Source organism: Phyllobates terribilis, unplaced genomic scaffold, assembly GCF_046119375.1.
Source record: "Phyllobates terribilis strain yellow unplaced genomic scaffold, ASM4611937v1 Scaffold_1__5_contigs__length_1240528914, whole genome shotgun sequence".
Taxonomy (NCBI): Eukaryota; Metazoa; Chordata; class Amphibia; order Anura; family Dendrobatidae; genus Phyllobates; species Phyllobates terribilis.
The window spans coordinates 1,046,137,032-1,046,164,015 of record NW_027362761.1 but is presented as its reverse complement, the minus strand read 5'-3'; the positions used below and the strand labels follow the sequence as shown (position 1 = coordinate 1,046,164,015).

Below are 26,984 nucleotides of genomic sequence, written 5' to 3'. Positions count from 1 at the left end.
TGGGGATGCAATGCAGGAGAGCTTTCATATACCTCCATACATAAGGTATCCTACAGAACGTGTCACAATGGGTTTTTTTTAATTTAAATTTAATGCTATGGTTTTAACGGGAATCTGTCAGTAGGATCAGCCCTCCTAAGTCATCTATATGGCCATGTAGGTCACAGGAAGCTGAATAAAGTGATACCTTGATATCTGTCACCACATGTCTTATTCCAGAGAAATCCACCTTTTTCTTATATTATGTAAATAAGCTGTTAAGATCTATGAGATGGACATGGATCTCCCTGAGAATCTGCCTCCAGAAATTATTTTACACGAAGGGGAGTTACCAGTGTGAGTCATATAATGTCCGCTCTCTGCTCTCCTGATCTCACTGCAGAGCTGTGTGTGATTATACCTGACACATCTGCAGGTTCCTCTCACTGTAGAGCGGTGTGTGATTATACCTGACACATTTGCAGGCTCCTCCCACTGCAGAGCTGTGTGTGATTATACCTGACACATCTGCAGGTTCCTCTCACTGCAGAGCTGTGTGTGATTATACCTGACACATCTGCAGGTTCCTCTCACTGTAGAGCGGTGTGTGATTATACCTGACACATTTGCAGGCTCCTCCCACTGCAGAGCTGTGTGTGATTATACCTGACACATCTGCAGGCTCCTCTCACTGCAGAGCTGTGTGTGATTATACCTGACACATCTGCAGGTTCCTCTCACTGCAGAGCTGTGTGTGAATGTACCTGACACATCTGCAGGCTCCTCCCACTGCAGAGCTGTGTGTCATTATACCTGAAACATCTGCAGGCTCCTCCCACTGCAGAGCTGTGTGTCATTATACCTGACACATCTGCAGGCTCCTCCCACTGCAGAGCTGTATGTCATTATACCTGACACATCTGCAGGCTCCTCTCAGCTTCAGCTTTCATCTCACAAGCAGACAGGGTTTCAATACAGCAGAGCTGTGAGAGCTGCAGGAAATATGTTTAAGGAGATACAGTTCAGTTTTACTGTGCTGTGTTAGTTACATGTTTCAAATAACAAAAGATTGATTGATGTGAAACTGATGTGAACAGGTACAAACTAACAGTAGCCATCTCTATACATAACAAATATGGAGAGATGAGGTGCAGCCGTGTCCCGGACCCGACCCGTGCTCAGGGCCGTCACAGTTAAAAAAGGATGGTGTGGGCTTATCCGGGTTGAGTGGCTGATTAACGACTACGCCACCTGTGGTACCTGGTGAAGGGCCACCAGCGCCGCTGCAGTTCGCTGAGGCATGGTGTTATGGCGGCCAAAGTTATTACTACTCCCCACAGGCGGAGCGTGGCCTCAGGGCAGAGGGACAGGAAGGAGGGGGGTAGTAGTAGAGGAGTACGGGCTCCGCGTCTCGCGGTGTGGCGCAGAATAAACAGTCCGGAGGCCATAGGGGTGAACTTTCAAGGCTTTACTCACATAGATGGCTTGAGGAAGGTGACTCCCTGCTCCCCGCGGAGTCCTGCGGTCACCAGGGACAGGGGTCCGACAACCTCCGAGTAAGTCCAGCATTCAGTCGGGACCCTACACCAGAGTGTTCCTGAACTACAGGCCTAATCCTTTCCTGTCCGTGTGCGTGCAAATAGGCCGGGTCTCCCTCTGAGCTCCTCTCAGAACAAGGGCACGGGTGGCAGCTCCGCTCCGTCCGATACTCGGTGGGATCCTCAGGGCCTACCAGACTTTCCCGACCAGGACATGGAGTAGCAAGGCCGGGTGTCGGGGGCCGGTACCCCTCTTGCAGCCGGACTCCCTCTGAATATATCAGGTTGGCGAGGACAGGTGGCGTACTCTGCTCCGTCTGCATCCTGCCTGGGATCCATTTGCTGTGGAGCCACACTCTTAAGCTCCAGGCCTTCTTGGTCCTGGTCCTTGGCCGGGTTGAGACATGCCTGGTCTACAACCTGCCTCTCGTCCCAAGGCTGGGGTATGAGGGCTGTGTCTCCGACCTCTGCAGGCCCACACAGGGTCCACTATCAGGGTGGGAGATCACGACTTAAGAATAGACAAAGACCAGAACCAAAGATGGCTTTTTATTAAATATGAAATTTAAAGTGTAACTAACTTGTAAGTCCTCCACCCTCACCCACTAACTGGTTCCCCTAACTCTTGGTTTCCCAGTCTCCCTGTAACCAGGGGGGCAGCACCTAGTGCATACTAGCTCCCTCTGGTGGAGAAATGTGGTGTTGGATGCAAAGGTTGGGTCACGACTATCACACTGTTCTTACCTCAGAGGAGGAACACTACACTCCATTAAAGAAGTGCAGCATCCATGTGGCGGTCGAGCCACATTCGCCCCTGGTAAAACACAGCACGTCCGCGAGCTGCAAAAGAAGTAACACCCAGGAAATTTTCTTTTTATATAAACACGAACTATCTTCCCTTTATGGGAGGCACATCTTCTTAAACGTTGCATAACAGGTTACACAGTACAAAAAATATATAAAAGTATAAAATTATAAAATTATAAAAGTACTAACATTTTCCAGAGACATTTTTGGGCAGACAGGCGGGTTAAAGTGCAAAGACGCAGAGTCAGTTCAGAAGTGCAAGGGACCTGTCCCACACTCTCAACGTGGGCCCTGGGGTGGCTGTAGGGCATAAAGATCCCGAGTTGGACCTCCCAGAGAGCCACCCTGGCAGGTTTTCCTTCTGCGGTGTTGAGGTAGAGAGGTATACACGGTTTTACATAAAACCAATATGGAGCACCTGAAAAGCTGCAAACTATATACAACTAAAGTCTGCCGCCTGCCATAGTCCACAGGGACCAATGTCTCTGGTAACGGGTAATAAATTAACTCAAGATCGAAACAACTTAACTTCAACTTTAACAGCAGCCGGTATTGGTATTCACAGGAATACCAACATGGCAGCCATGGGGCTCTTCAGGATGCCCCCAGCCCCAACTGCCATAGCAACCCATCAGCACCCCAAAATATCATTGTGGGGGGGCCATTGTGCAACTCTGGCCACCTGCCCTAAAAGCCACTGTCAGAGATTGTGGCAATCATTGCTGTTAGAAGCCTATTTTGATTATGTAACGCTATCAGCATCCACCGTGTGTGGAGCGGGCTCAGTTTCTGAGCGCCATCCTTACATCCACATCCAACAAAGGGAAGATGAATACTGATTATTGCTGATGTTAGTCAGTTCAGCCAAAGTAGTCGAATGTATACAACGGCTTCACGAGAAAACTATTATTTTAGCCGATGATCACAGACCATTGTGTCAAATGAAATCCACCTTGTTTGATATTTTTTTGGTTGAAAGACATATGAATGATGTTTCTGGGAATATTCTTTCAATGAAAATTCATTCATCCACGGAGGTCTCCGGAGATGGCGGCAGCCTGGAGCTCCGGAGCCAGAGCCTGCTCCCAGGTCACTACGTCGGGCAGTAGGCACTCAGACCAGAAGTCCAGGAGGGGCACCATTTCCTCAGCGGCCGGGGTAAGGGGTTCTGACTCACCCGTCTCTAGGCCGCAGGCGCCCTCCGAAGCCTCCTCTTCCTGATCTGCTGCTCCTTGGCGGAGGGTTTCTTTCTCCCGCCGTTGCTCCTCCTGCCGCCGCGCAGCCGCCTCCATGCACCTTCGGGCCAGATTGCTCGATCCATCACTGGGAACTTGGGGCGCTCGCCAGTGCGGGTTTCTACTGGCTCTGTCTCCACCAGTACCGGCAGCCGGGCCAGCTGCAGAAGGCTCTTTTCGAGTTCCCTCTGCAGCGTCCATGTCCGCTTCCAGTGGTGGCGATGCTGAGACTGCAATGGCCGCACCTTGTTACTTTTCTTCTTCCTCCTCTTTCAGGGCGGTTCCTGGGCGGCATGTTGACAGGCCCGCCTTCGTCCGGTTTGACGGACATTACCCCGCGGACAGTCTCTGATGGAAGGGGCAGTCCAGATTTTTGGCGCCATGTTTATGTGACACCCCAGGGGTCTGGTTGCCACAGTGATAGAGATATTACATCTGAGAGCAGGTGGGAGGTCTCTTGGTCAGGGATCCTATGCATGCCACACCTCCTGCCCAGTCCTGGGAGAGGAAGAACTTCCCCTAGATAAACCTTGGGCTGAGGCAGGGTTAGTGAGTAGAGAAGAAGTAGAGACAGAGAAAAGAAGCAAATATAGGAACAGAACATCAGGAGCTCTGTGGGAGCAGTGTTACAAGGAGTCAGGGGCTGGCAGCTGCAGAGCTCGCCCTGACTGAGAAGATTTCTTACCGGACCCGGAGTCCGAGGCTGTGGGGACTAACTCCTACCCAGCAGCAGAATCCGTCAGGCAGGGGATTTCAGGTCCTCTGGCCAAGAAGCCCGAAGGCACGGTCACACGCATGGGACCAGCACCGCCGTCGTGGAGCGGAAGCTACTAGAAGGCCCCGAGTCACCGGCCATACGGGTGAGCACCACACGGTACACTCAGGGACGTGGGCTACTTATACCGCCTCTAGCAAGGTAGCCAGAAGAGTACAGTTAGTTTGGGAGGCCTACAACTCCGCCTCGCCAGGGGAGATCCCATCTGCTCAAGGACTGACCAGGCCCCAATCGCTAGCCAGTACTCCGGAAGGGTCTGTCTTTGTCACCAGTAAAGACCCTGAACTACACCGTACCGTCTCCGAGTGGTTCCTGCTACCCCCATCATCCACGTCGGCTGCCCTGAGGCCATACCCCTCCCGTTGGGGGTTATACCATCTACGCTGCACTATCCTACCACCGGCCTCAGCGGCCTGCCCTGCAGCGGCAGCTCCATAGCTGCATTCAACGGGTGGCGTAGTCGTCCTACATCTACCGCTAATACAGCGCCACTTAGTCTGACTCCCTGGGCACGGACCGGATCACCGCCGCGAGACTACAACCCTCAAGAGGTCCGGCTCCGGGTAAGCTCCCGCGTGCGCAACGCAGCGCGACACAGGCCCAGGGGCGCGTCAACTTTTGGCGTAGTCGGCAGGATCTTGTGCCCGCAACCACCGGGTACTGTGTGCCTGAAAGAGACTGTTCAAACTTACCTGTGGTGAAGATTCCCGTCATCCGGCGCCATCTTCAGCCTTCTTCCCGCCATCGGTGAAGATTCCCGCCATCCGGCGCCATTTTCAGCCTTCTTCCCGCCTTCCGTGGAGTTTTCCCGCCGTTGGACGCCATCTTGAAGACGTCGCGCGGGAAGAAGAGGGGCGTGGACTCCGAAAGCGCGCGAGAACTGAAGCCCCGCCTCACGTCCGGACGTCGCGTAAGGTCCTGGAAGGAGCCCAGCAGACGCCGACGTCACAGGAGCGCGACGGAAGGTCCTCAACCCTGACGATCTACTGCGGAGCCGCGGCCTACGGAAGAGGATCATCGCAAGGTAGGCCACGGTCCACTAGGGGGGAGGAGGATGTCGGATACGGAGGAGAGCTTCACTGCCTCAACCCCCGCCAGCGCCATCGCTGCTGCAGTCATGCCTTTCACCATGCCCTATATCCCGGGAGCGGCCTGGCTACCCCAGTACTCAGGGGAGTCACATACCCTGCATGACTTTAGAGAAAAGCTGGATAGCCTCTTCCAGGTGTACCCCCTCACAGAAGAGCAAAAAGTGAGCATCCTGGTGGCCCAATTAACTGGGGCAGCCCGAAGGGAGGTAAAGTCCTGGCCACCTGGGGGGAGGACTGTCGCAGGGATACTAACCCGGCTGAGGGACACCTTTGATACCCGCACCTCAGCCGAGATCAAGCTTAGATTCTACGGGTGCAAACAGCGGGCACATGAGAGTATAAGGGACTATGCCCTGAACCTACAAGAGGCCCTGAGAGCCATTAAGCAGACCGACCCTGACGGCGTGGGAGACGAGGACAGGCTGTTGACTGAACAATTTATAGAGGGTTTATATTGCAATGCCCACCGAACCCAGTTGTGGGCAATGGCCTTACAGGACCCTCATCTGGGATTTGCACAGTTCAAGGACAGAGCTTCGAGAACCGGCACCAGGTGGCGTTGTGACCCCCAGATGCCCCACTACCACTTACCACCAGGAGGCGGCGCCCTTGTCAGCAGGGCCTGTGGGAGCTGATGCGCAGGCTTTGAACAATGACCCGGCTCCAGACCTGCACCATCAGGTCCAAGAGCTAGCTAAAAACGTTGCTGCGCTAACCCGAACTGTGCAGTCTTTACAGGTTTCCACTCCAGGGAAGATCCAGCTGGCATCCGGACCGGAGGACATCCCGTGGCGTCGACCAAGGAGGACCCCACCGGCCAGAGGAAGACCCAGCGACCGATACAACGAGGACGGACGACCCATCTGCCGCCGCTGCAGTCAACCCGGACATATGACAAGGTACTGTCCTTCAAACTGGCACAACCTGGGGTAGAGGGCCAACCCCCAGGAAAAAGATCACCAGGCCCATCGAACTGGCGCGACAAATATGTGGGAGGACATCCAGTCTTACCCGTGGTACTGGATGGCATTCCTATGAGTGCCCTACTGGACACCGGGTCACAGGTCACCACCATCCCGTACGTGCTCTTCAAGCAGTACTGGAATGACTCGGATATTACCCGCTACCCTGACGACGGCCGGAGATGACGCCGCGGAGGGAGTTGAAGAAAAGGGAGCAGGTAATGGGGACGACAACGTCCCGTGCCCGATGGTCGCAAGCCTGCCCCAACTCCCCGTCGCAGAGCCCGAGACCCCACTCACCACTCACGTTGCTGCATCGTCACCGCTCCAAGCTAGGCCTCAAGCGGCAGGAGCCGCGACCACGCCCCCTGTGACGTCACGCGCCTCAATCCTGAGCGCGGCCAAGCAGGAGACGCCACCGGCCTGGTCGCAAGGCCGAGTACCCCCGGGCGCCGCAGTACCAACAGCGCCCTCTACCTCCACTGAGCCACCGGCCTGTTCGCTGGGCCAAGTAACCCCGGGCGCCGCCGTCTTCACGGTGCCCTTTACATTCAGGGTGCCCCAAGCCTGGTCGCAAGGCCTAGTGATCCCGGGCGCCGCTGCCACCACCGCGCCCTCAACTTCCACTGTGCCGCACCTGGGTGAGGACTTGTTTGCCCAGCACACTTGCCCGGATGGGCAGCCCTTTGCGTGGCCACCGGAGTACCACCATCCCCGACTCCAGAAAGAAAGACCCCTGGATGAGCCCCTAATCCCGGTTCCGGCGCCCGCCAAGATCACCCCACTCTCGCTGGAGGTGTTATGTTCTGCTACCAAAGCTAAGGAAAGAGAGGAGATCTGTCCCTACTATAGGACTCAGCTGAATCCCTACGATGTAACAGGGAACCTGATCCTGCGATCAGACCTGCTAAAGTCCTAATCTAGTCTGTACGGAGACCTATAGATGTGGGGAGGGAATCCCTACAAGTACTAAGGACTGGGAGGAATATGGGACACCTCCTAACAGAAATAGTAGCAGACAGACGAACAAACAAAATAGATAGAACATAGAGGTCCGTAGACCAAGCAAACTAACAGAGCTAGATACAGAGCACAGGCTAGCTAGAAAGTAGATATACAATGAAGTCCAGCAAAGCCAGAAGGGCGGAGCAGGATTAAATAGGCCAACAAGGTCATGTGACCAGCAAAGGAAATAAAACCTAACAGCAAGGTTCTAACAGGAGGAAGCATCAGGAGGACGCCGCTACTGATGTACAGTAGGAGCACTGTAAATAGTTACCCGTGAAGGTACAATAACTGTTGACGACGACTTGAGTATCAACGCCAGCAATGGTCAGCCCGTGCCACAGATCGGATTTAAAGAGGTGACCATTAAAATTGGTAGAGCTGAACTGGCAGCACAGGGACTGATCATTGTAGACATTGACAAACACGAGAGTCACCCAAAGATAACTCTAGGAACTAATGTAATTGAAAATTGTCTTGCAGAGGTGATTTTCCTTTTACAGCAGGTTGCCAAGAATGCCAGCTCCGGCGAGCAGCGAGTGCTCCAAAAAGAGATCCGGGCACTGATGCGACGGCAACAGGTGGAACTCTCCAGCGGTGAGATTGGTAGCGTGAGAATGTGTGACCCTTTCCCTATTGCCATGCCCCCAAAAAGTGAAATGATGATTTGGTGCCGGGCAGCTATTGGTCTGAGAGGTAGAGATTACCAGGCAATGGTAGAACCAGTTTACTCAGACAGTAGGCCCACCATCTTGACAGCACGGGGGGTGGTTAATGTATGCCATGGGAGGGTGCCCGTTCGCATAATCAATATCGGGAAGAGGGAAGTGTACCTGCCCCGGTATGCCACGCTAGCCAAATTATATACCATTAACCAAAATGCTATACAATCTGTGGAACCCTTGCCTCCATCTCACCCGGAGGAAGGTAACGGCTCTAAGAAAACAATGGAGGACTGGTGTCAGCAACTACATTTGGGTACTGACTCCACTCCCTCACACCAGAAACAGGGAGTCTATCGGGTGGTTCAAGAGTACGAGAGAGTGTTTAGTAAACACCCGTTAGACTTCGGGCGAGTCAAGGGGGTAGAACACCACATCCCCACGGGAGACCATCCTCCCATAAAAGAGAGGTATCGACCCGTACCCCCTGCACACTACCAACACGCCAAGGGGATGCTTAGAGACATGAAGGAGGCTGGGGTGATCAGGGATAGCTGTAGCCCCTGGGCAGCTCCACTAGTCTTAGTCAAAAAGAAAGACAACACCATGAGGATGTGTGTAGATTACCGGAAAATCAACCGTATCACACACAAGGATGCGTACCCCTTACCAAGGATAGAGGAGTCTTTGGCTGCTTTAAGATCTGCTAACTTCTTCTCTACCTTGGATTTCACTAGTGGGTACTGGCAGGTTCCTGTAGCAGAGGCGGACTGGGAGAAGACCGCATTCACCACCCCGATGGGACTTAGCGAGTTTACCTGCATGCCGTTCGGACTCTGCAACGCACCAGGAACCTTCCAACGATTAATGGAGTGCTGTCTGGGCCACAGAAACTTCGAGACGGTCCTGTTGTACCTGGACGATGTCATCGTATATTCTAAGACTTATGAGGACCACCTGAAACACCTGGCGGAAGTGTTCGAAGCTCTGGCAAGCTACGGCCTAAAGGTGAAACCCTCCAAGTGTCACCTCCTGAAACCAAAGGTGCAGTACCTGGGACACGTGGTGAGCGCTGACGGAGTGGCTCCCGACCCTGATAAGATCACCGCAATTAAGGAATGGCCAAGTCCCTCCAGTGTAAAGGAAGTGCGGCAGTTCCTCGGGTTGGTAGGCTACTACCGCAGGTTCATCCCCGGTTTCACCAAAAAGGCAGCTCCTATGCAGGACCTCCTGATAGGCCAGTCCCGGAAGGCCAAGAACCAGAAGCCGCCCTTCAGATGGGAGAAGTTGGAAGAAGAGTCCTTCCGCCAGCTGAAGATGGCCCTCACGGGGGATGAAATCCTGGCGTACCCGGATTACAGCCAGCCCTTTATCCTCTACACCGACGCAAGTAACATCGGGCTAGGAGCCGTGCTGTCCCAGATCCAGCAGGGGAAAGAGCGAGTAATCGCTTACGCCAGCCGAAAACTGCGACCCACCGAAAGAAACCCTGAGAATTACAGCTCATTTAAGCTAGAGTTCCTGGCAGTGGTGTGGGCAGTCACCGAACGCTTTAAGCACTACCTCGCTTCTTCCCGGTTCGTCGTGTACACGGATAACAACCCGTTGACACATCTGGACACGGCAAGACTCGGTGCCCTAGAGCAGAGATGGATGGCCCGCCTGTCCAACTACGAGTTCACCATCAAATACCGGGCAGGACGCTCCAATACCAACGCGGACGCCCTGTCCAGGATGCCAAACCTACCGGACGTAGGAGAGGATCCAGAGGGACTGGAAGAAGTCGAACTCCCCGCGTTTCACCGTCATGGGACTATCCAGTATTCCCATCGGGTAAGGAGTAAGCAAGGCGCTACGCTTAACCCCTTACCTCACTACAACTGGGCGGAAACGCAAGACAGTGACCCTGCTGTCCGGCTGGTGAAGGAGATGCTGACTCAGCCAGAGGCTCGCCTTGACCCAGACGCTCCGGAGGAAGCCAAGCAACTGTGGGCAGAAAAGAGTAGACTGTTCCTTTACAAGGGGAAGTTGTGCCGCAGGATGGTTAACTCCCGGACGCATGAACTAATCTGGCAAGTAGTGGTGCCACGACGAGACGCAGCCATGGTGATGGAGGCATACCACGATGGAGCTGGGCATTTCGGATGGAAGAAGCTGGAGTTCCTGCTGCGCGGGCGGTTCCATTGGGTAGGCATGAGGGGAACCATCGAGAGGTGGTGCAGAGACTGTGGCCCGTGCAACCTGAGGAGGAAGGACCGTGCCAGCCAGAAGACTCCCCTGCAGTCCATCGCCACCCGGCAGCCGTTGGAACTGGTAGCCTTGGATCATGTAAAACTGACCCCAAGCAGAAGTGGCTACGTCTACGCGTTAACCATCGTGGATCATTACTCCCGGTTCTTGGTTGTCGTCCCCGTCAAGGACTTAATGGCTCAAACAGCAGCTAGAGCCTTCCAGCAGCACTTCTGCCGTCCACACGGGTACCCGGACCAAGTGCTGACGGACCAGGGACCTGCCTTTGAAGCGGAGGTCTTCCAGGAATTCTGCAATCTGTATGGCTGCCGGAAGATAAGGACGACACCCTATCATCCGCAAACTAATGGACTTTGTGAGAAAATGAACCAGGTGGTAATGGATCTTCTGAAAACGTTGCCCCTGGAAGAACGCAGTCTGTGGCCTGAGAAGCTGCCCGATCTGGTGGACCTATACAACCACATCCCGGTAGGTTCCACCAACTGTACCCTGGCTTACCTAATGAGGGTGAGACCTGGTAAGTTACCTGTTGACCTGGAAATGGGAGTCCTGACACCCGAGGACACTTCACCAGAAGCAGACTGGGACACAGAGAGGCAGCAGCAGTACCGGAAAGTACAGGAGAGCGTGGAGCGAAGTCTCTGTCAGGCTAGGGAGAGACAAGAGAAAACTTACAACCAGTATGCTCCCGCTGTTCCCCTGGTGCCCGGAGAGCAGGTCTTGAAGAGGAAAAGACGGCTCCACAAGTTGGACGACCAGTGGGAGAAGGACCCGTACACCGTACTGCCCTCAAGCCACGAGAACCCGAAGGTCTGTACCATCAGTAAAGACGGAGGGAAGACCACAGCCATTGTATCCCGGGATCACCTGAAGAAGTGTCCTGAACAGCTACGGAACCCTGAAGAGGAACAAGAAGACCATCGACCCGTAGAGGAAAGGGAAGATATGGTTAGTACTGTGCTCGGAGACTTCCCTCGGTCTTGGACTCAAGTCAATGGTGCAGTTGTGGTACCCGTACTCACCTTCCTCCAACCAGCATCCCAAGCACCTACGGAGCAACAGGTAGAGCTGGAAGAACAGCCGGTCCAGGAGGCAGAAGACCCCACACCAGCAGACCAGGAGGATCAACCCTCTGCTTGCAGTGAGCCTGCCATATCCCTAGTGAGCCAAAGGGCCCGTAGACCACTGCCCAGTTTAACCTTAACAGCTCCTACACCCTGTAGTTCAGGGCCAGACAGTCAGCTCCGTAGGTCCACTAGGGCCACTAGAGGCCAGTTACCCGCACGTTGGAGGATTTGAAGTGTATAAATTGTTTTATTTGTGGTTACCTGTTTTTCTTGTTGCTTGTGTATAATTATGTGTTTCTAGTTGTTTATAGGAGTCTTTGGTGGATTTACCGGGAATCCTGTGTACATAGTTGGAGCGTAACCCAGGACGGACTAAAGACTGTTAAGGACTCGGGGCAGGACAGACCCCTACCTGGTTACGTCTCCCTGTTTTGGTGAAATGGACACCTTGCTTTCTTCAAAGACTGCACCCGGTTACGGACATGCCGTGACCACCTTTATGTGTTTCTTTATTGTATTGTTATTGTTATATCTTGTTATGTTTTTCTAAAATATGTTTAGTCCCGGAGTACTAAATTTCACTAGGGGGAAATGTGACACCCCAGGGGTCTGGTTGCCACAGTGATAGAGATATTACGTCTGAGAGCAGGTGGGAGGTCTCTTGGTCAGGGATCCTATGCATGCCACACCTCCTGCCCAGTCCTGGGAGGGGAAGAACTTCCCCTAGATAAACCTGGGGCTGAGGCAGGGTTAGTGAGTAGAGAAGAAGTAGAGACAGAGAAAAGAAGCAAATATAGGAACAGAACATCAGGAGCTCTGTGGGAGCAGTGTTACAAGGAGTCAGGGGCTGGCAGCTGCAGAGCTCGCCCTGACTGAGAAGATTTCTTACCGGACCCGGAGTCCGAGGCTGTGGGGACTAACTCCTACCCAGCAGCAGAATCCGTCAGGCAGGGGATTTCAGGTCCTCTGGCCAAGAAGCCCGAAGGCACGGTCACACGCATGGGACCAGCACCTCCGTCGTGGAGCGGAAGCTACTAGAAGGCCCCGAGTCACCGGCCATACGGGTGAGCACCACACGGTACACTCAGGGACGTGGGCTACTTATACCGCCTCTAGCAAGGTAGCCAGAAGAGTACAGTTAGTTTGGGAGGCCTACAACTCCGCCTGGCCAGGGGAGATCCCATCTGCTCAAGGACTGACCAGGCCCCAATCGCTAGCCAGTACTCCGGGAGGGTCTGTCTTTGTCACCAGTAAAGACCCTGAACTACACCGTACCGTCTCCGAGTGGTTCCTGCTACCCCCATCATCCACGTCGGCTGCCCTGAGGCCATACCCCTCCCGTTGGGGGTTATACCATCTACGCTGCACTATCCTACCACCGGCCTCAGCGGTCTGCCCTGCAGCGGCAGCTCCATAGCTGCATTCAACGGGTGGCGTAGTCGTCCTACATCTACCGCTAATACAGCGCCACTTAGTCTGACTCCCTGGGCACGGACCGGATCACCGCCACGAGACTACAACCCTCAAGAGGTCCGGCTCCGGGTAAGCTCCCGCGTGCGCAACGCAGCGCGACACAGGCCCAGGGGCGCGTCATTTACATGCTATAGCGCTGCAGAGTACAACTTTATTTATTAGTTACATGTTTCACACTGCTAATGCATCCTTGTATTAAAACAATCTCAGACTCTCATGCAGATCAGTGTCCAGCCCATAATTCTTAGCAGATCATTTACATATAAGAAAAACATTGATTACTCTGGAATAAGAGAATAAGACATCGGATTAGAGATAACGAGGTATCATTTTATTCAGCTTCTAATGACCTGAGTGCCCATATAGATGGTTTAGGAGGGATGATCTTACTGGCAGATTCCCTTTAAATAAAATTTGAGTGATCATGGACCTCCATGGCAGTTGCCATACGTCTGTATGCATGAGCCCTAAAGTATAGATCGGTGCCATTCCTATAACATGTAGAATTGCAGGCTCACAATGTGCATCATGATCTAACCCCTTCCTACCTAAACCACTTTTGGTTTTTGTGCATTTGTTTTTTTCTACTTTTTTCTGTTGACAGTCATAAGAGGGCTTAAATTTTGTAGAATGAGTTATAGTTTTAAACATTGCCATTCATTTTACCATGTAATGCACTGACAAGCAAGAAAATATGTCTCTGGAGTGTGGGATGTAACCAGAGCACCCAGCAGAAACCCACATAATCATAGGGAGAACATACAGACTACTTGCAAATGTTGTCCTTGGTGGGATTTGAACCCAGAACCCCAGCTCTGTAAGGATACAGTACTAACGAATAAGCCAACATGTTGCCCAATTATCTGTTTTCTTGTTTTATATACTGCAGTACCACTGTATTACAGTGGTATAGGTCAAATCATGGTCTCCTATGGAGCCCCATCTATGATTGAGCTTCACAGGAATACCAACATGGCAGCCATGGGGCTCTTCAGGATGCCCCCAGCCCCAACTGCCATAGCAACCCATCAGCACCCCAAAATATCATTGTGGGGGGGCCATTGTGCAACTCTGGCCACCTGCCCTAAATGCCACTGTCAGAGATTGTGGCAATCATTGCGGTTAGAAGCCTATTTTGATTATGTAACGCTATCAGCACCCACCGTGTGTGGAGCGGGCTCAGTTTCTGAGCGCCATCCTTACATCCACATCCAACAAAGGGAAGATGAATACTGATTATTGCTGATGTTAGTCAGTTCAGCCAAAGTAGTCGAATGTATACAACGGCTTCACGAGAAAACTATTATTTTAGCCGATGATCACAGACCATTGTGTCAAATGAAATCCACCTTGTTTGATATTTTTTGGTTGAAAGACATATGAACGATGTTTCTGGGAATATTCTTTCAATGAAAATTCATTCATCTGCGAATGATCGTTCATTGAAAAAAATATTCCCAGAAAGATTGTTCATTCATCGCACAACATCACTGAGCATGTATGGCCAGGTTGAAAGACTATTACTGGCAATAAGGGTGAAAATATGTCTGGTTGTATCTGCAATAGAAGCATTCATTAAAAATCAATTGCTAAACATTTGTTCAACCATCAACATACTTTAATGTGTATGAAGGCCTTAAGAGCCATTTACCAGATAATCATTTGTTCAACAGTTGCTCAACCATCAGATTAGGTCTATATAATGTGTAAGACTGCCGTAAGAGTTCCAGAGAATCCCAGACTCTCAGACACATGTACTGTACATTCATAGAGCCAACAAGATGAAAAGACTTTGTACACATTGTGCCACTCCATTATTGGCAGGCATCAGATGGGCAGTAGGGAATGTGGAGATTGCAGGTGCCAATAAGCTTTTTACCCAGAATGCCAACAACCACAGCCTCTCCTGTGGGATAAGAATACAAGCAGTATAAGTGGTTATTATTTCCTAATCTCACAACCTTGTAGACACTGGATACAATAAATCTGTTACTGGATGTAACACTGTCTATTTGTGCAGTATTTTGTGTGTGAGGATGGTGGGAAAGCTCTTACAATGATTTTGCACCCTATAAATGCATTTTAACCCCTTTCCGACATGGCCTATTTCCATTTTTGTGCTTTCGTTTTTTCCTCCCCTTCTTCCAAGAGCCATAACTTTATTATTTTTCTGTCCTCACAGATATATGAGGGCTTGTTTTTTTGTGAGACGAATTGTACTTTTGAATGAAACCATTCATTTTACTACACAGTGTACTGGAAAGCGGAAAAAAATCCAAGTGAGGTGAAATTGCGAAAAAAAAAAAAAAAAAAATTGCAATTCTGATATTGTTTTTTGGGAGTTGTTTTTATGGCGTACATTGTGTGGTAAAAATGATTCTCCTCATCAGTGCGATTACGGCAATACCAAACTTGTCCAGTTATTTTTTTTATTTTCTCAGTAAAAAAAAAAAAAGAATTTTGTAAATCAAAATTTGAATGTGTTTCATATTTCGAGATCCGTAATGCTTTCATTTTTCGGTCGATAGGGCTTATTGTTTGCGTGTCGAGACATTTTTATTGATATTATGGGACAGGTATGAAATTTTAATCATTCTTACAGCATTTTTTATGGCATTGCGGCGACCAAAAAACCCACAATTTTGGCGTTTTTATTTTTTTTCCCGTTTATGGTGTTTACCGATTGGGTTAATTAATTTATTTTGATAGATTGGATTTTCCTGGACACAGTGATGCTAATTATGTGTAGGTAGTTTTTTTGTTATCTTTATTTTTAATGGTGACAAAGGTGGATGATTTGAATTTTTATGTTTTTATTTTTTTCATATTTTGTAAAACTTATTTTTTTTACTTTTTACTGTAATTAGCCACCTTACGGGACTTGAACCTGTGATTGTCTGATCACTTGTGCTATATACAGCAATGTCACAGTATTGCTGCATATGGTAAAAATTACGGTCTCCTTTGAAGCCTGGCCACAGGCTGGGCTTCAAAGGAGCTATCTGGTAACAGGCATGGAGGTCTTCAAAAGATCCCTAGCTGTCGTAGCCCATGCTGGCGCTCTATTAATGGGGCTGTCAGAATGTGACAACGGCATTTAGTAAGTTAACAGTCGCTATTGGAGCTCCGACTGATAGAGGCAGATCCTGGCTGTGTGTTACTGCCATTATTTGTCGGGTGTAGGGCGAGCTCACCCCGTGAGCCTGCTCCATACTCCTGCTACCGACTTGCATCATCGGTTAGGAGTTAAAGGGAACCTGCCACCTCATAAAACACTATTTACCTGCAGATATAGGGTTAATCTGCAAGTAAATAGCTTTACATTGCTACCTGGCCACCTTACTGAAAGCATGGCTACCAAGAGAAAATTAACTTATATTCTCCTGGGAGCTGCCAGCTTTCAGTCATAGGGGTGTGCAAGGAGTAGTTAGGGTCATACCTCAGTACTCAGTGAGCAGCGGCTTCAAGCACGCCCCAGAACTTGGACAGTTTGCTCTGCAGCACATCTGTGGAGAGCAAGCTGTCAATCAAAGTGCCGGAGAGTAATTACTTCCTGGTGAGCAACGACTGTAACCGCTCAGTGTACGCCTCTATGACTAAGAGGAGAATATAAGTTCATTTTCTCATTTTCAGTGTGGCGGCCGGGCAGCTTTGTTACAGTATTATTTATTATGCTTACTTTATATCACCATTGTATTCCACAGTGTCAGACATCATCACTACTCAATTTATCTGCAGACTAACCCTATATCTGCAGGTCAATAGCATTTTCCTATTTCTGAATTTATATTTGAATATATGCAGGTAGAGTATTCGTAATGGTAAAAGATATGCTATATGGTATTATAAGACAAGACACATGGCATAGTGTACTGTCTGCCTCTCTCCCGGCACTCAGGCTATAATTAAGGAGGCTCAGAACACTTTCTTTTCAGCCCTAAAGAACAAAATACGGGCAATGCATGCTGGGAGCTAACAGGGATCAGCAATGCTAAGGAGAACTCAGCAGGGCGAGAGGAATCTGCAACCGTTTCCTCATCTCATTGTTATTAACAATTTTTATTTTGTTTGCTAACGACATGTTAAAGTGCTTCTATTCATGTGTCTAAAATGTTAAAGATAAAAAGCGCGAGCCCTCAGCTGCTGATAAGTTTTAATGCCCTACTAAAATAATGATGACAAATAGGTCTTACATACAGTAGGTATAGGAAATAACCCCTTTCTGACACAGCTATTTATTTATTTTTTTCACTTTCGCTATTCATTTCTGTTTTCTAAAAGCCATACATTTTTATTTGTCTTATTTGACTTTTTTTTTACAGGATTATTTGTCTTTTTCACTACTTAATCTATAATATTGTGATCTGAAAAAAAAAATTCTTTGTCATGTGTTTTCTTTTTTTATTGTTGTTTAATTTTTCTTTTTATGTATCATAAAGAAGTCCAGCTTCCAAGATGCTGATTGTACATTAAAATCCAATAATTGTTATTTTCATGCCATTAAAATCTAATGATACATAGCAATATAAAAAAATGCATAAAAACCAAATAGAAACCAGAGTGTTATGGAGTTATAAACACTTTTGCGTAAATTACCAGGAATATAAACGTTTACTAGTTCGAAACGCGTTGGTCTCTTATGCGTTTTTTGAATTTTGCCTTGTGTCATTGGTCTTTAACGGTATCAAAATGAAAAGTTTGGATTTTAATCTACAATCAGCAACTCGGAAACTGGGCTCTACTTTCTCCATGTTACACTGAAGAAACGACAAGTAGCACCCCGGTTTTGTGCTTTTTAATAACTACATGTATTATGGTCTGGTTTCTATCTACTTTGCAGACTTTGAACGACTATGACTATGTTATTTACGACATTCACTGTGTGGTAAAATGACACGTTAGCTCCAACTTTTTAACCCCTTAATGACACGTTCCGTACATGTACGGCACATGGCATGTCTCATCCTTTGGCGCGGGCTCCAGCAATGAGCCCGCACCTTTCCGGAGACATGACAGATGATCTGATCAGCTGTCATGTGCCACTAACAGCCGCGGGTGGAATCGCGATCCACCCACGGCTGTTAACATGTCAAATGTCGCTGTCAATCTCTGACAGCTGCATTTAACATGGCCGTGGCAGAAGGACGTAACTAGTTCCGCCCATCGGCGCCAGTATCACATGACCGTGGGTCGCCGATGGGTTGGCATGACAACCCGGGGTCTGCATGAAACCCCAGCGGTTGTCATTGCCAGGATGGACGCCGCCCAGTCAGCGCTCATAAAAGTTAAGCATTTCTGCTACACACAGACGACCTGATGGAAACTATTGCAGCATGTCAAAAAAAAAAAAAAAGTTCTTAAAAATATAAAAAAATTAAAAAAATATAAGTTTAAATCACCCCCCTTTCGTCCCATTCAAAATAAAACAATAAAAAAAAATCAAATATACACATTTGGTATCGCCACGTTAAGAATTGCCCGATCTATCAATATATAAAAAGAATTAATCCGATCAGTAAACGGCATAATGAGAAAAAAGTCAAAAAATGCCAGAATTACGGTTTTCTGGTCGCCCCGATATTGCAATAAAATGCAATAACGGGCGATCAAAACATTGTATCTACCCCAAAATGATATAACTATAATCTTCAGCTCAGTACGCAAAAAATGAGCCCTCACCCAGCCCCAGATCCTGAAAAATGGAGACGCTACAGGTCTCAGAAAATGGCGACTTTTTTTTTTTTTTTTTTTACAAACTTTGAATTTTTTTTCACCAAGTGTTTGGTATCCATGAGCTCGTAATGACCTGGAGAATCATAATGGCAGGTCAGTTTTAGCATTTAGTGAACATGGTAAAAAAACATTTAAAAAAAACAATTATGGAATTGCACTTTTTTTGCAATTTAATCGCACTTGGAATTTTTTTCCTGGTTTCCAGTACACGATATGGTAAAACCAATGGTGTCTTTCAAAAGTACAACTTGTCCCGCAAAAAAACAAGCCCTCATATGGCCATATTTACCAAAAAATAAAACAGTTATGGCCCTGGGAAGAAGGGGAGCAAAAAAACAAAAGCGCAAAAACGGAAAATGGCCCAGGGGTGAAGGGGTTAAAGTACAGGATAACTAATTGTTTGTTAAGAACATAAAAATACAAGTTATGTTCATTTTATTAGATTTTTTTTTAATAGAATGGAAAAAGGAAAGATTCAAGTGTTTATATTTTGTGGGGTTTTTTGTTTCTTTTAAATTAAGAAAATGTAAGTTTTTAAAGTTTTAGGTCCTATTAGGATAGTTGACACTGTAACCATTCAGTCACTAGTATTCTTCAGCATTGCAGTATATCACGCTGTGAGCATTTTCCTATTATGTCCGGTCTGTATTATTGTTATTACTACCATGGTAGACAAGGGTACTTTGTTAGACCCCCCCACTACCATGACAACCCATTGGCACCCCGTCATCAACCTGTGATGGGCTGACAGATTCCAGCAAATGCAGGAGAATGTCAGTTGTGTAACAAAGCCGCTACCCGCTGTGTATGGAGCAGGTCAGCAGCTAAGCCTGGTCCATAAACTTCTTTTATGGTCTTTTCGAGAATCCATGCTTCGTCGTGACATCACAAGGGCTAATAAGTGCCAGAAGCGCATAAGATATTGAGCACCAAAGTGAAGACTGACAGTAGTGTGAACTGAATTGCTCTTCTCTAGTCATCTTGAAAAGAATAGAATCTTGTTTGTTAGCGGGTGATCCAGAAGTGATGGAAAAAATCTGTCTGCAGCAAAGTCACCATGTTTTACATGCAGATGTTATTATTACGGATTTATTGTAGATTTCATCCTATGATTCACTAATTGAGCACATGCTGCAAATTTAAAATCGAAACCCCATTTAATATGCTGACAGTAATTCTGCAGTATGTCCACTGATTGTGAATATTCCCATACAGTGCATGCTGCCTGTTTTTCTGTTGCACTTGACTATGTGTGATTACTTTGCCCACTGGCAGAATTTGGGAGGTAAATGGTGCAATCAGGAGCATATCCTCTGTGACCACGACCAGTCCTGTAGAGGAGGGGGGTCCGCTGATGCCAGCGCCTATTTTAGATGGATGTGCATCAGCACATTCAGCCAAAAAGTATTGTGGTGCATAGACCCACTGGGTTCCTGCACTGCAATACATGCCGCCGGCGTGCCAGTCACATGCGGCACGTAGCATTGACGTCATAGCGGTGATGTCATAGCCAAAGTTAGCCAAAGTTAGCTGCCGGTCTCTGCGCCAGCTATAGAAGAGGATGCTGTGGGAGTGGGGGAAAGTGAGAAGAATTATTTCAATTTTTTAAATGTGTTAGAGAACAGCGTCACAATGGAGAGCATTATTACAGGACATTATACCAGGGTGAGGCCAAGGATGAGGGACATGTATTACTGGAAGGGGCCAGGATGGGGACGTTACACCAGGATGGGGGACATATATTACTGGAAGGGGTCCTGGATGGGAGACATATATTACTAGAAATGGCCCCGGATGGGGGACATATATTACTAGAAGGGGCCCCCGATGGGGGACATATATTAATGGAAGAGTTCAGGATAAGGACGTTACACCAGGATGGGGGACATTATTACTGGAAGGGGCCTAAGATGGGGGAAGATTATAGCAGGAAGGGCTCAGGATGTTGGACATTATTACTGGAATTTGACCAGGATGAGGAACATTCTTATTGGAAGAGGAGGCACAGGATGATGCATTATTACTGCAAGAGACCCATGATGGGGGGACATTTTTACTGGAAGGGAGACAGGATGGGGGACATAATTACCAGAAGGGATCCAGGATAAGGGACATTGTACTAGGAAAGGGCCCTGGATGAGTGACATTACTATAAGATGGGAAACATTATTACCTTATGGTGGAAGGGGTTAAACAGGTATGTCTTTAAATGATTTAGAGCACTATAAGGGTTAATACAACTGACCAACATGTAGGTGGGGGCCTAGGTCCAAAATTTGCATCGGGGCCCATTGTACTCTAGTTACAACACTGAGTGCAATATTTTGTTTCATATGAAATAGGCTATATGTACTCCCCTATATTTGTATACAGTAGATAGCCATATAGTTGCATACATTGGCCACAATATTGTGCACTGGCCACAATTTACTATGTTTTCTTTGTAGTTTCCAAATGTATAAAATTGTTCAGTGAAGTAAAGTAGAAGTTATGTGACATATATCACGCCAGGAGAGGAAAAAATTAAGTCAGGTAAGCCCATAGAAGTCAAAGGATGCCCCCTGAGAATGCACGGCAACTGGCTAAGTTCAATGGAATCCATAGAAGTCTAGAAGAAGTGGAGCATGCACAGATTGGGGCATGAGCAACTGCTCAAGAAAGAAGTTGGAAATGCATACAACCCCTACTAAACTAGAAGGGCTGAGTCTTGGCTGTAATAGGGTATATGTACACAATGTCTTTTTCAGGTGGGTCCGATAGGAAACATGAAAAAGCACACGACATGAAGCATGAAAAAGTACCTAGAAAACACTGAAAAGAATAAACATATGTTTCTATGGAAAATGTTCATATGTTCAGTCTTTTGAGCGTCTTTTAGTGGATCAAAGAATTGACCTTTATATTCTTCAGGTGTTTTCAGCTCTGAAAATGCTCTAGGCTTTACACCACAAGGAAATGAGAAGATTCATAATGCCTTGACGTCTAATTGAGCATTTTCTCACTGTTTTTGATTGAATAAGCGCTAACAGTTTCTTTATTGTTGAATAAAGTTTAAAAAATGTCCTGGAATCTCAGTAAAAAAATGATGCCACAAAAATGCTGGTAAGATGCTAAAAAATACCCTCTGGTGGTCAAAATAGTCAAAAAAGTGCTAGAGAAATGACCAAACATGCTTAAAAAGACGCTTCAGAAAAGAAAAAAAAACCCGACAGCCTTTCCTAAATCGTCTTCTTGAAAAACTCATCGAGTTTGCCCATGTGAAAAAGACGTCATGTGCACACTCCCATACACTTCCTGATTTTTATTTCCCCAGGGGCCAAACATTTTTCTATATCTTACAAATAGTGCAATATTTTAAATTAAGAAAAAAATTATACAGTAGTTTTATTTTTAAAAAGCACCATATTAAGACCATTTTGATCAATTGACAAATGTTTTTTGGGAAACTTTTCTTTTCTACATGGTAGTAAAATTACAGACTTTGGTCCTATTTCGACAGAGAGCATAAACATACATTGTTAGGGGACATGCAGACAACCGTATTTTCAGTCTGAGTGCGATGGAACAAAACATCGAATCGCACTTGGGCCGATGTTATTGTATGGTGCCGTGCAGATGTCTGATTCTCCTTGAACAGAGTCTGTCCGAGGAAAAAAATTACAGCTTGCTCGATTTGCATCTGATATTTGGATCACACTCGACCATGCAAGTCAATGAGTCTGTGGAAAAAAAATCGGACTGCACTTGGATGACATCTAAGTGCAATCCGATTTTCACGGACTGACAGAATGGAGAAGATGGAGAAATTTTTTTTTTTCATCTTTTCGTCATCCAGGAAAATTGGATCACACTCTGATCTGGTCAGAGTTTGATCAGAGTGTGATTAGCATAATCAGACCGATATTCTCAGATGAGCAAAAATACGGTCGTGTGACCCCTAGCCTTGGGTTGGTTTCAGCTGATCATCTCCACACTGACATTTTTTTTATTTTACTGTAAAACCTATTCCTGTTGTGATACAATCAGCTTTTTATATTTTGATTCCAACATTCTTTGTACAATGCAATCATAGAGATAGGATGGTTGAAGAAGGAATGTTTTCATTGGATTAGATAGTTTTCTGATTCAATGAATTATATTCTTCCCATTTATATATAGTGATTGTCACTATTGAACTCTAGTTACAATTGTTGCATGTAACGCAGACTTCTTTTATTTTTTATTTGCAGAGTTTTTATTTCTACTATAGTCACGATTGTTCGACCACACAATGAGCCATGTTATTAGCCGGTTATATCACCTATCATCGCATTTGGCTGCTATTGTACTGAACTATTACTAAGACTGCAGTGAAACAGTAGGTGCTGCTGACAGATACAATGAGCACATAGAATAGACTGTAACCAGCTGAAGCCATGTGTATGCATGAATACTCAGTAATTCAAAGAGTCTCACTGTTAATTAAAACCAGAGGATATTCAGAGTTATATATAGAGAGATGTGACTTTCTTCTTCAAATACAACTCACCCATGGCTGTAGAGGTTGTCTTCATAATCTGTGCTCTCCTCCCCAATATCAGGCAGGGTAAAGAGCATCGATTTGGTGTTCCACCCGGTCGCAGATGTCTCTTGAAGAAGCCTCGGTGACCGAATTGAGTGGCTAGATGGCATTGTCGGAGATGTTGTGTTGATACTTGTTGGTGCTGGATGTACCAGTATTGTTGTCGATGGAGTGGGAGATGAAGAAGTAGGTTGTGGATTTATCCATGACTCCTCATTAACTTGCCTGAGTTGTGCGGCACTACTGGATACTGAGTTCAATGGATGGGACTTTACCGGATGAGAAGGGCTGCTGGGTGCAGAAATACCACTTGAGTGTGGACTAGGAGTCAAAGCTTTTCCAGAGGGAATACGGGACAGAGAAGAGGTCAATGTGGTTGGTGTATTGAGGATATGAAGAGGGGATGGTGGTGCAGAAAGCAGAAGAAATGGTGTTTTACTGCCCAGGGAAGGGACTGCTGTTCCTGAAGAGTTCACTGCATTAGAGCCTTGAGAAAAAGGGTTACTGGTTGGGCCAGGACCTAGAGGAGAGACGGAGGATTTAAAAAATTTAGCAAATACAGTTCCCAAGTCCAAGACTGCAACCTTCATGTCTTTATGGTCAAAGATTAAAAATAATACTAATGACTGCAATTCAAATTCTGTATAGCAGTACAAATACAAAGGGCTGATAAAAAACTGTGCATCCCGGATATCTGCCGAAGTGACACGTCTCTAGAAAAGGAGAACGGATCAAAATAATAGCTGATGAAAACAGATCAAAAGGGAGTTAAAAATTGTAATATTTGGGTTTGGCTCAGCCGTCTTTCTCTTATTTTATTAGAAATTAGGCGTCTTGTCCAAAAATGAAGAAATCCTGGAAAATGAGTAAAATGGTTTTGCAAAGAAAGAAAATTGCATATCTGTGATCCTGGAAGAAAGGAGAAAGCTGCCTGTTTATGTCTTGATTCAATGGCTCGGAGCAGCTGACACCAGAGTAAAGGGGCGGGGGGTTGCTATGATAAACAAAAAGAAGAGCGACTTGTAATTGGGCCTTTCCAGCTATGAGGCTTGGAAGGTAAAGCTTTCACCCTGAACGACAGGAAAAGAAAACACATTAGTCACAGTATTGTACTCTGCAGCCGAAAATCAGCCAGAGTGCTGACAAAGAGAGGTGCCATGTACAACTTTACCATACAGTATAACTGGGCCATTTCGAGAACCCTGCACAAGTTGTATCATTGTATCTCGTGTCTTATATTAGTTAAAATGAAAGCACACTTCTGTTTAGCTCTCAACCCTTATTACTGTATATATTTATTTTACTCACTTATATATCTCCATTAATTCCACAGAACATCATAGACATCATCATCAGTGTCTACACAAACCAAATTCCCTATCAATAGAAGTGTGGAAGGAAACAGGAGAAACTGGAGGAAACCCACGCAAACACGGGGAGAACATACAAACTCCTTGTAGATGTTGTCCTTGGTGGGATTTGACCCACCGTGCTGCCACTTAGGTCTCAGTACATGCAATAAGAGCACCCAATTACAGAGGGAAAAACTTATTTTATTTTGCGATCAGGGAAAATTATTGTTTCTATTGTAAAGAGCAACATTTTCTAAAATATCTGTGTAAACGTGCCTTCCATAAGTAGTATGTCAGACAGAATGTGACCCTAATCAGTGAGTACCCCATAAATAGGGCATGCGGATAGTTACAGCTTGGGATCTACTGCCATAATCTTGCTATAGTTTGTATATATAGATTGAAAATATTGTAGAAGCCGTGACTTGTTAAGATATCGCAATAGTGTATATGTATATATAGATCATGGTCTATTCAATGGATGTCACAATAGTATTTACAGTCTATAATCTATCGTGATGATGTCAGAATAGTGTGTGATAGGAGTGGACACAGACAAGAATAAGTCTTGGTGCAAATATATGATGGGCTTCTTTCTCTCTAAAGGCCCCGTCACACTAAGCGATATCGCTAGCGAGATCGCTGCTGTGTCACGGTTTTGGTGACTCACCAGCGACCTCACCAGCGATGTCGCTATGTGTGACACTTTGCAACGATCAGGCCCCTGCTGTGAGGTCGCTGATCGTTGCAAAGTGTCCTGGACCATTTTTTGGTCGTTGGCCTCCCGCTGGCCAGCACACATCGCTGTGTGTGACCAGCGGGACCAACGATCTGGCTGGTAACCATGGTAAACATCGGGTTACTAGGGGCACGCGCGCACTTAGTAACCCGCTGTTTACCATAGATACCACTCTGCTACGGTGAGCGGAGGCTCCAGCTCACGGTAGCAGAGTGGTATCCATGGTAAACAGCGGGTTACTAGGGGCACACGCGCACTTAGTAACCCGATGTTTACCATAGTTACCAGCCTGCTCCTGCTTGCAGCAGGCTGGTAACGGGAGCAGGACATCGTGGAACGATTCTTTCCACGATATCGTTGCTCCCCTGATCGCTGGTGAGCCTGCCTGTTTGACAGCTCACCAGCGATGTATTAGCGATGCAGCAACGATCCCTGACAGGTCGTATCGTTGTCGGGATCGCTGCTGCATCGCTTAGTGTGACGGGGCCTTTAGGCTATGTGCCCACGATGCAGAAATGCTCAGGATTTTTTCCTGAGCGTTTCTGCATCTCCCCTGGCAGAAAAAAACGCATGCGGATTATACATGCGGATTGTACATGCGGATTGTACATGCGGATTGTACATGCGTTTTCCTGCCAGGGACATGCGGAAATGAAGCGTTATTCACTGGCATTTCCGCATGCGGATTGACAAGCGCTTTCCAAGCAATTAGCATCACTTGGAAAGTGCTTGTGACAACATGCAAATGGCATGGATTTATATAGTGTGACCCGAGAGAGTGGTTAAAAATAAAAAAATAAATATTATACTTACTTACCTTCCAATGGCCCCCGAGACTTGCTGAGCTCCTGTGCTGGCTGCCGGCAGATCGCGGTACTGAAAAGATCTGCCGTCACATGACTGTGACGTCAGCGCAGGTCCTTCAGTCCTGCACGATCTGTCAGCAAGCGAAGAGAAGGAGTCCGGGGGCCGTCGGAAGGTGAATATAATCTTTATTTTTTATTTTATCCTTTTTTTTATGGTACCTGGGTGTGGAGGAGAGTCTCCTGTCCTCTACACCCGGGTACCATCCGCACATTAGAACGCGCCAATTACGCAAGTACAGATGCAGTCTTGCGGAATTGGCACATTCTAATGCAAGTCAATGGCGGCGAAAACGCAGCGCTTCCACAAAATTAATGGACATGCTGCGGATTTTTGAGCGCAGCATAAACGCTGCGGAAAAATCCGCAGCATGGGCATTGAAAGTGTGGAATAGCATTGGAGACCATGGGGGAAGATTTACCAAGCGTTTCCCAAGCGTTTGCGATGCGGAATTTTTTGAAAAACACATCGTGGGCACACAGCCTAAGGGTATGTCCTCACGCTGTCATTTAGAAGTGTCTTATTGTTGGCTTTCTGGTCGCTTTTACAGTGGCGTCAAGACCGGTGTCTTCTTTTTTTTTACTGTATACAGTGTTTACCATAAATGAGTACACCCCGTTTGAAAATCTTCCCTTTTACTCAAATTAGTTGAGGCAAAAATGAAAACACCCCACATAAAAAAACTATTACATATAGTATTTTGTATGACCTCCATAATTTTCAAAGATAGCACCAATTTGGCGACAGATTGCAACATCTATCTTTTTCCATTCTTCAAGAATGATCTCTCTAGAGCCTGGATGATGGATGGAGAGTGATGCTCAACTTGTCTCTTCAGAATTCCCCATAGGTGTTCTGTTGGGGTCAGATCAGGAGAATTGCTAGGCCGCT

The 26,984-nt window shown here is 47.1% G+C and overlaps 1 protein-coding gene and 1 long non-coding RNA gene across 2 annotated transcripts in view; one reads left to right on the top strand and one right to left on the bottom strand.

Moving 5' to 3' along the window:
* FAM149A (family with sequence similarity 149 member A) overlaps positions 1–24,095 on the bottom strand; it is a 196,234-nt gene extending 172,139 nt beyond the window's left edge. The window contains exon 1 of the mRNA XM_073645354.1: positions 23,106–24,095. Within this exon, the coding sequence (XP_073501455.1) occupies positions 23,106–23,728 (623 nt within the window). The 5' untranslated portion in view covers positions 23,729–24,095. The remainder of the gene's footprint in view (positions 1–23,105) is intronic.
* The window catches only part of LOC141158225 (uncharacterized), a 122,962-nt gene that overhangs the window by 45,964 nt on the left and 50,014 nt on the right, over positions 1–26,984 (top strand). The window lies entirely within an intron of this gene.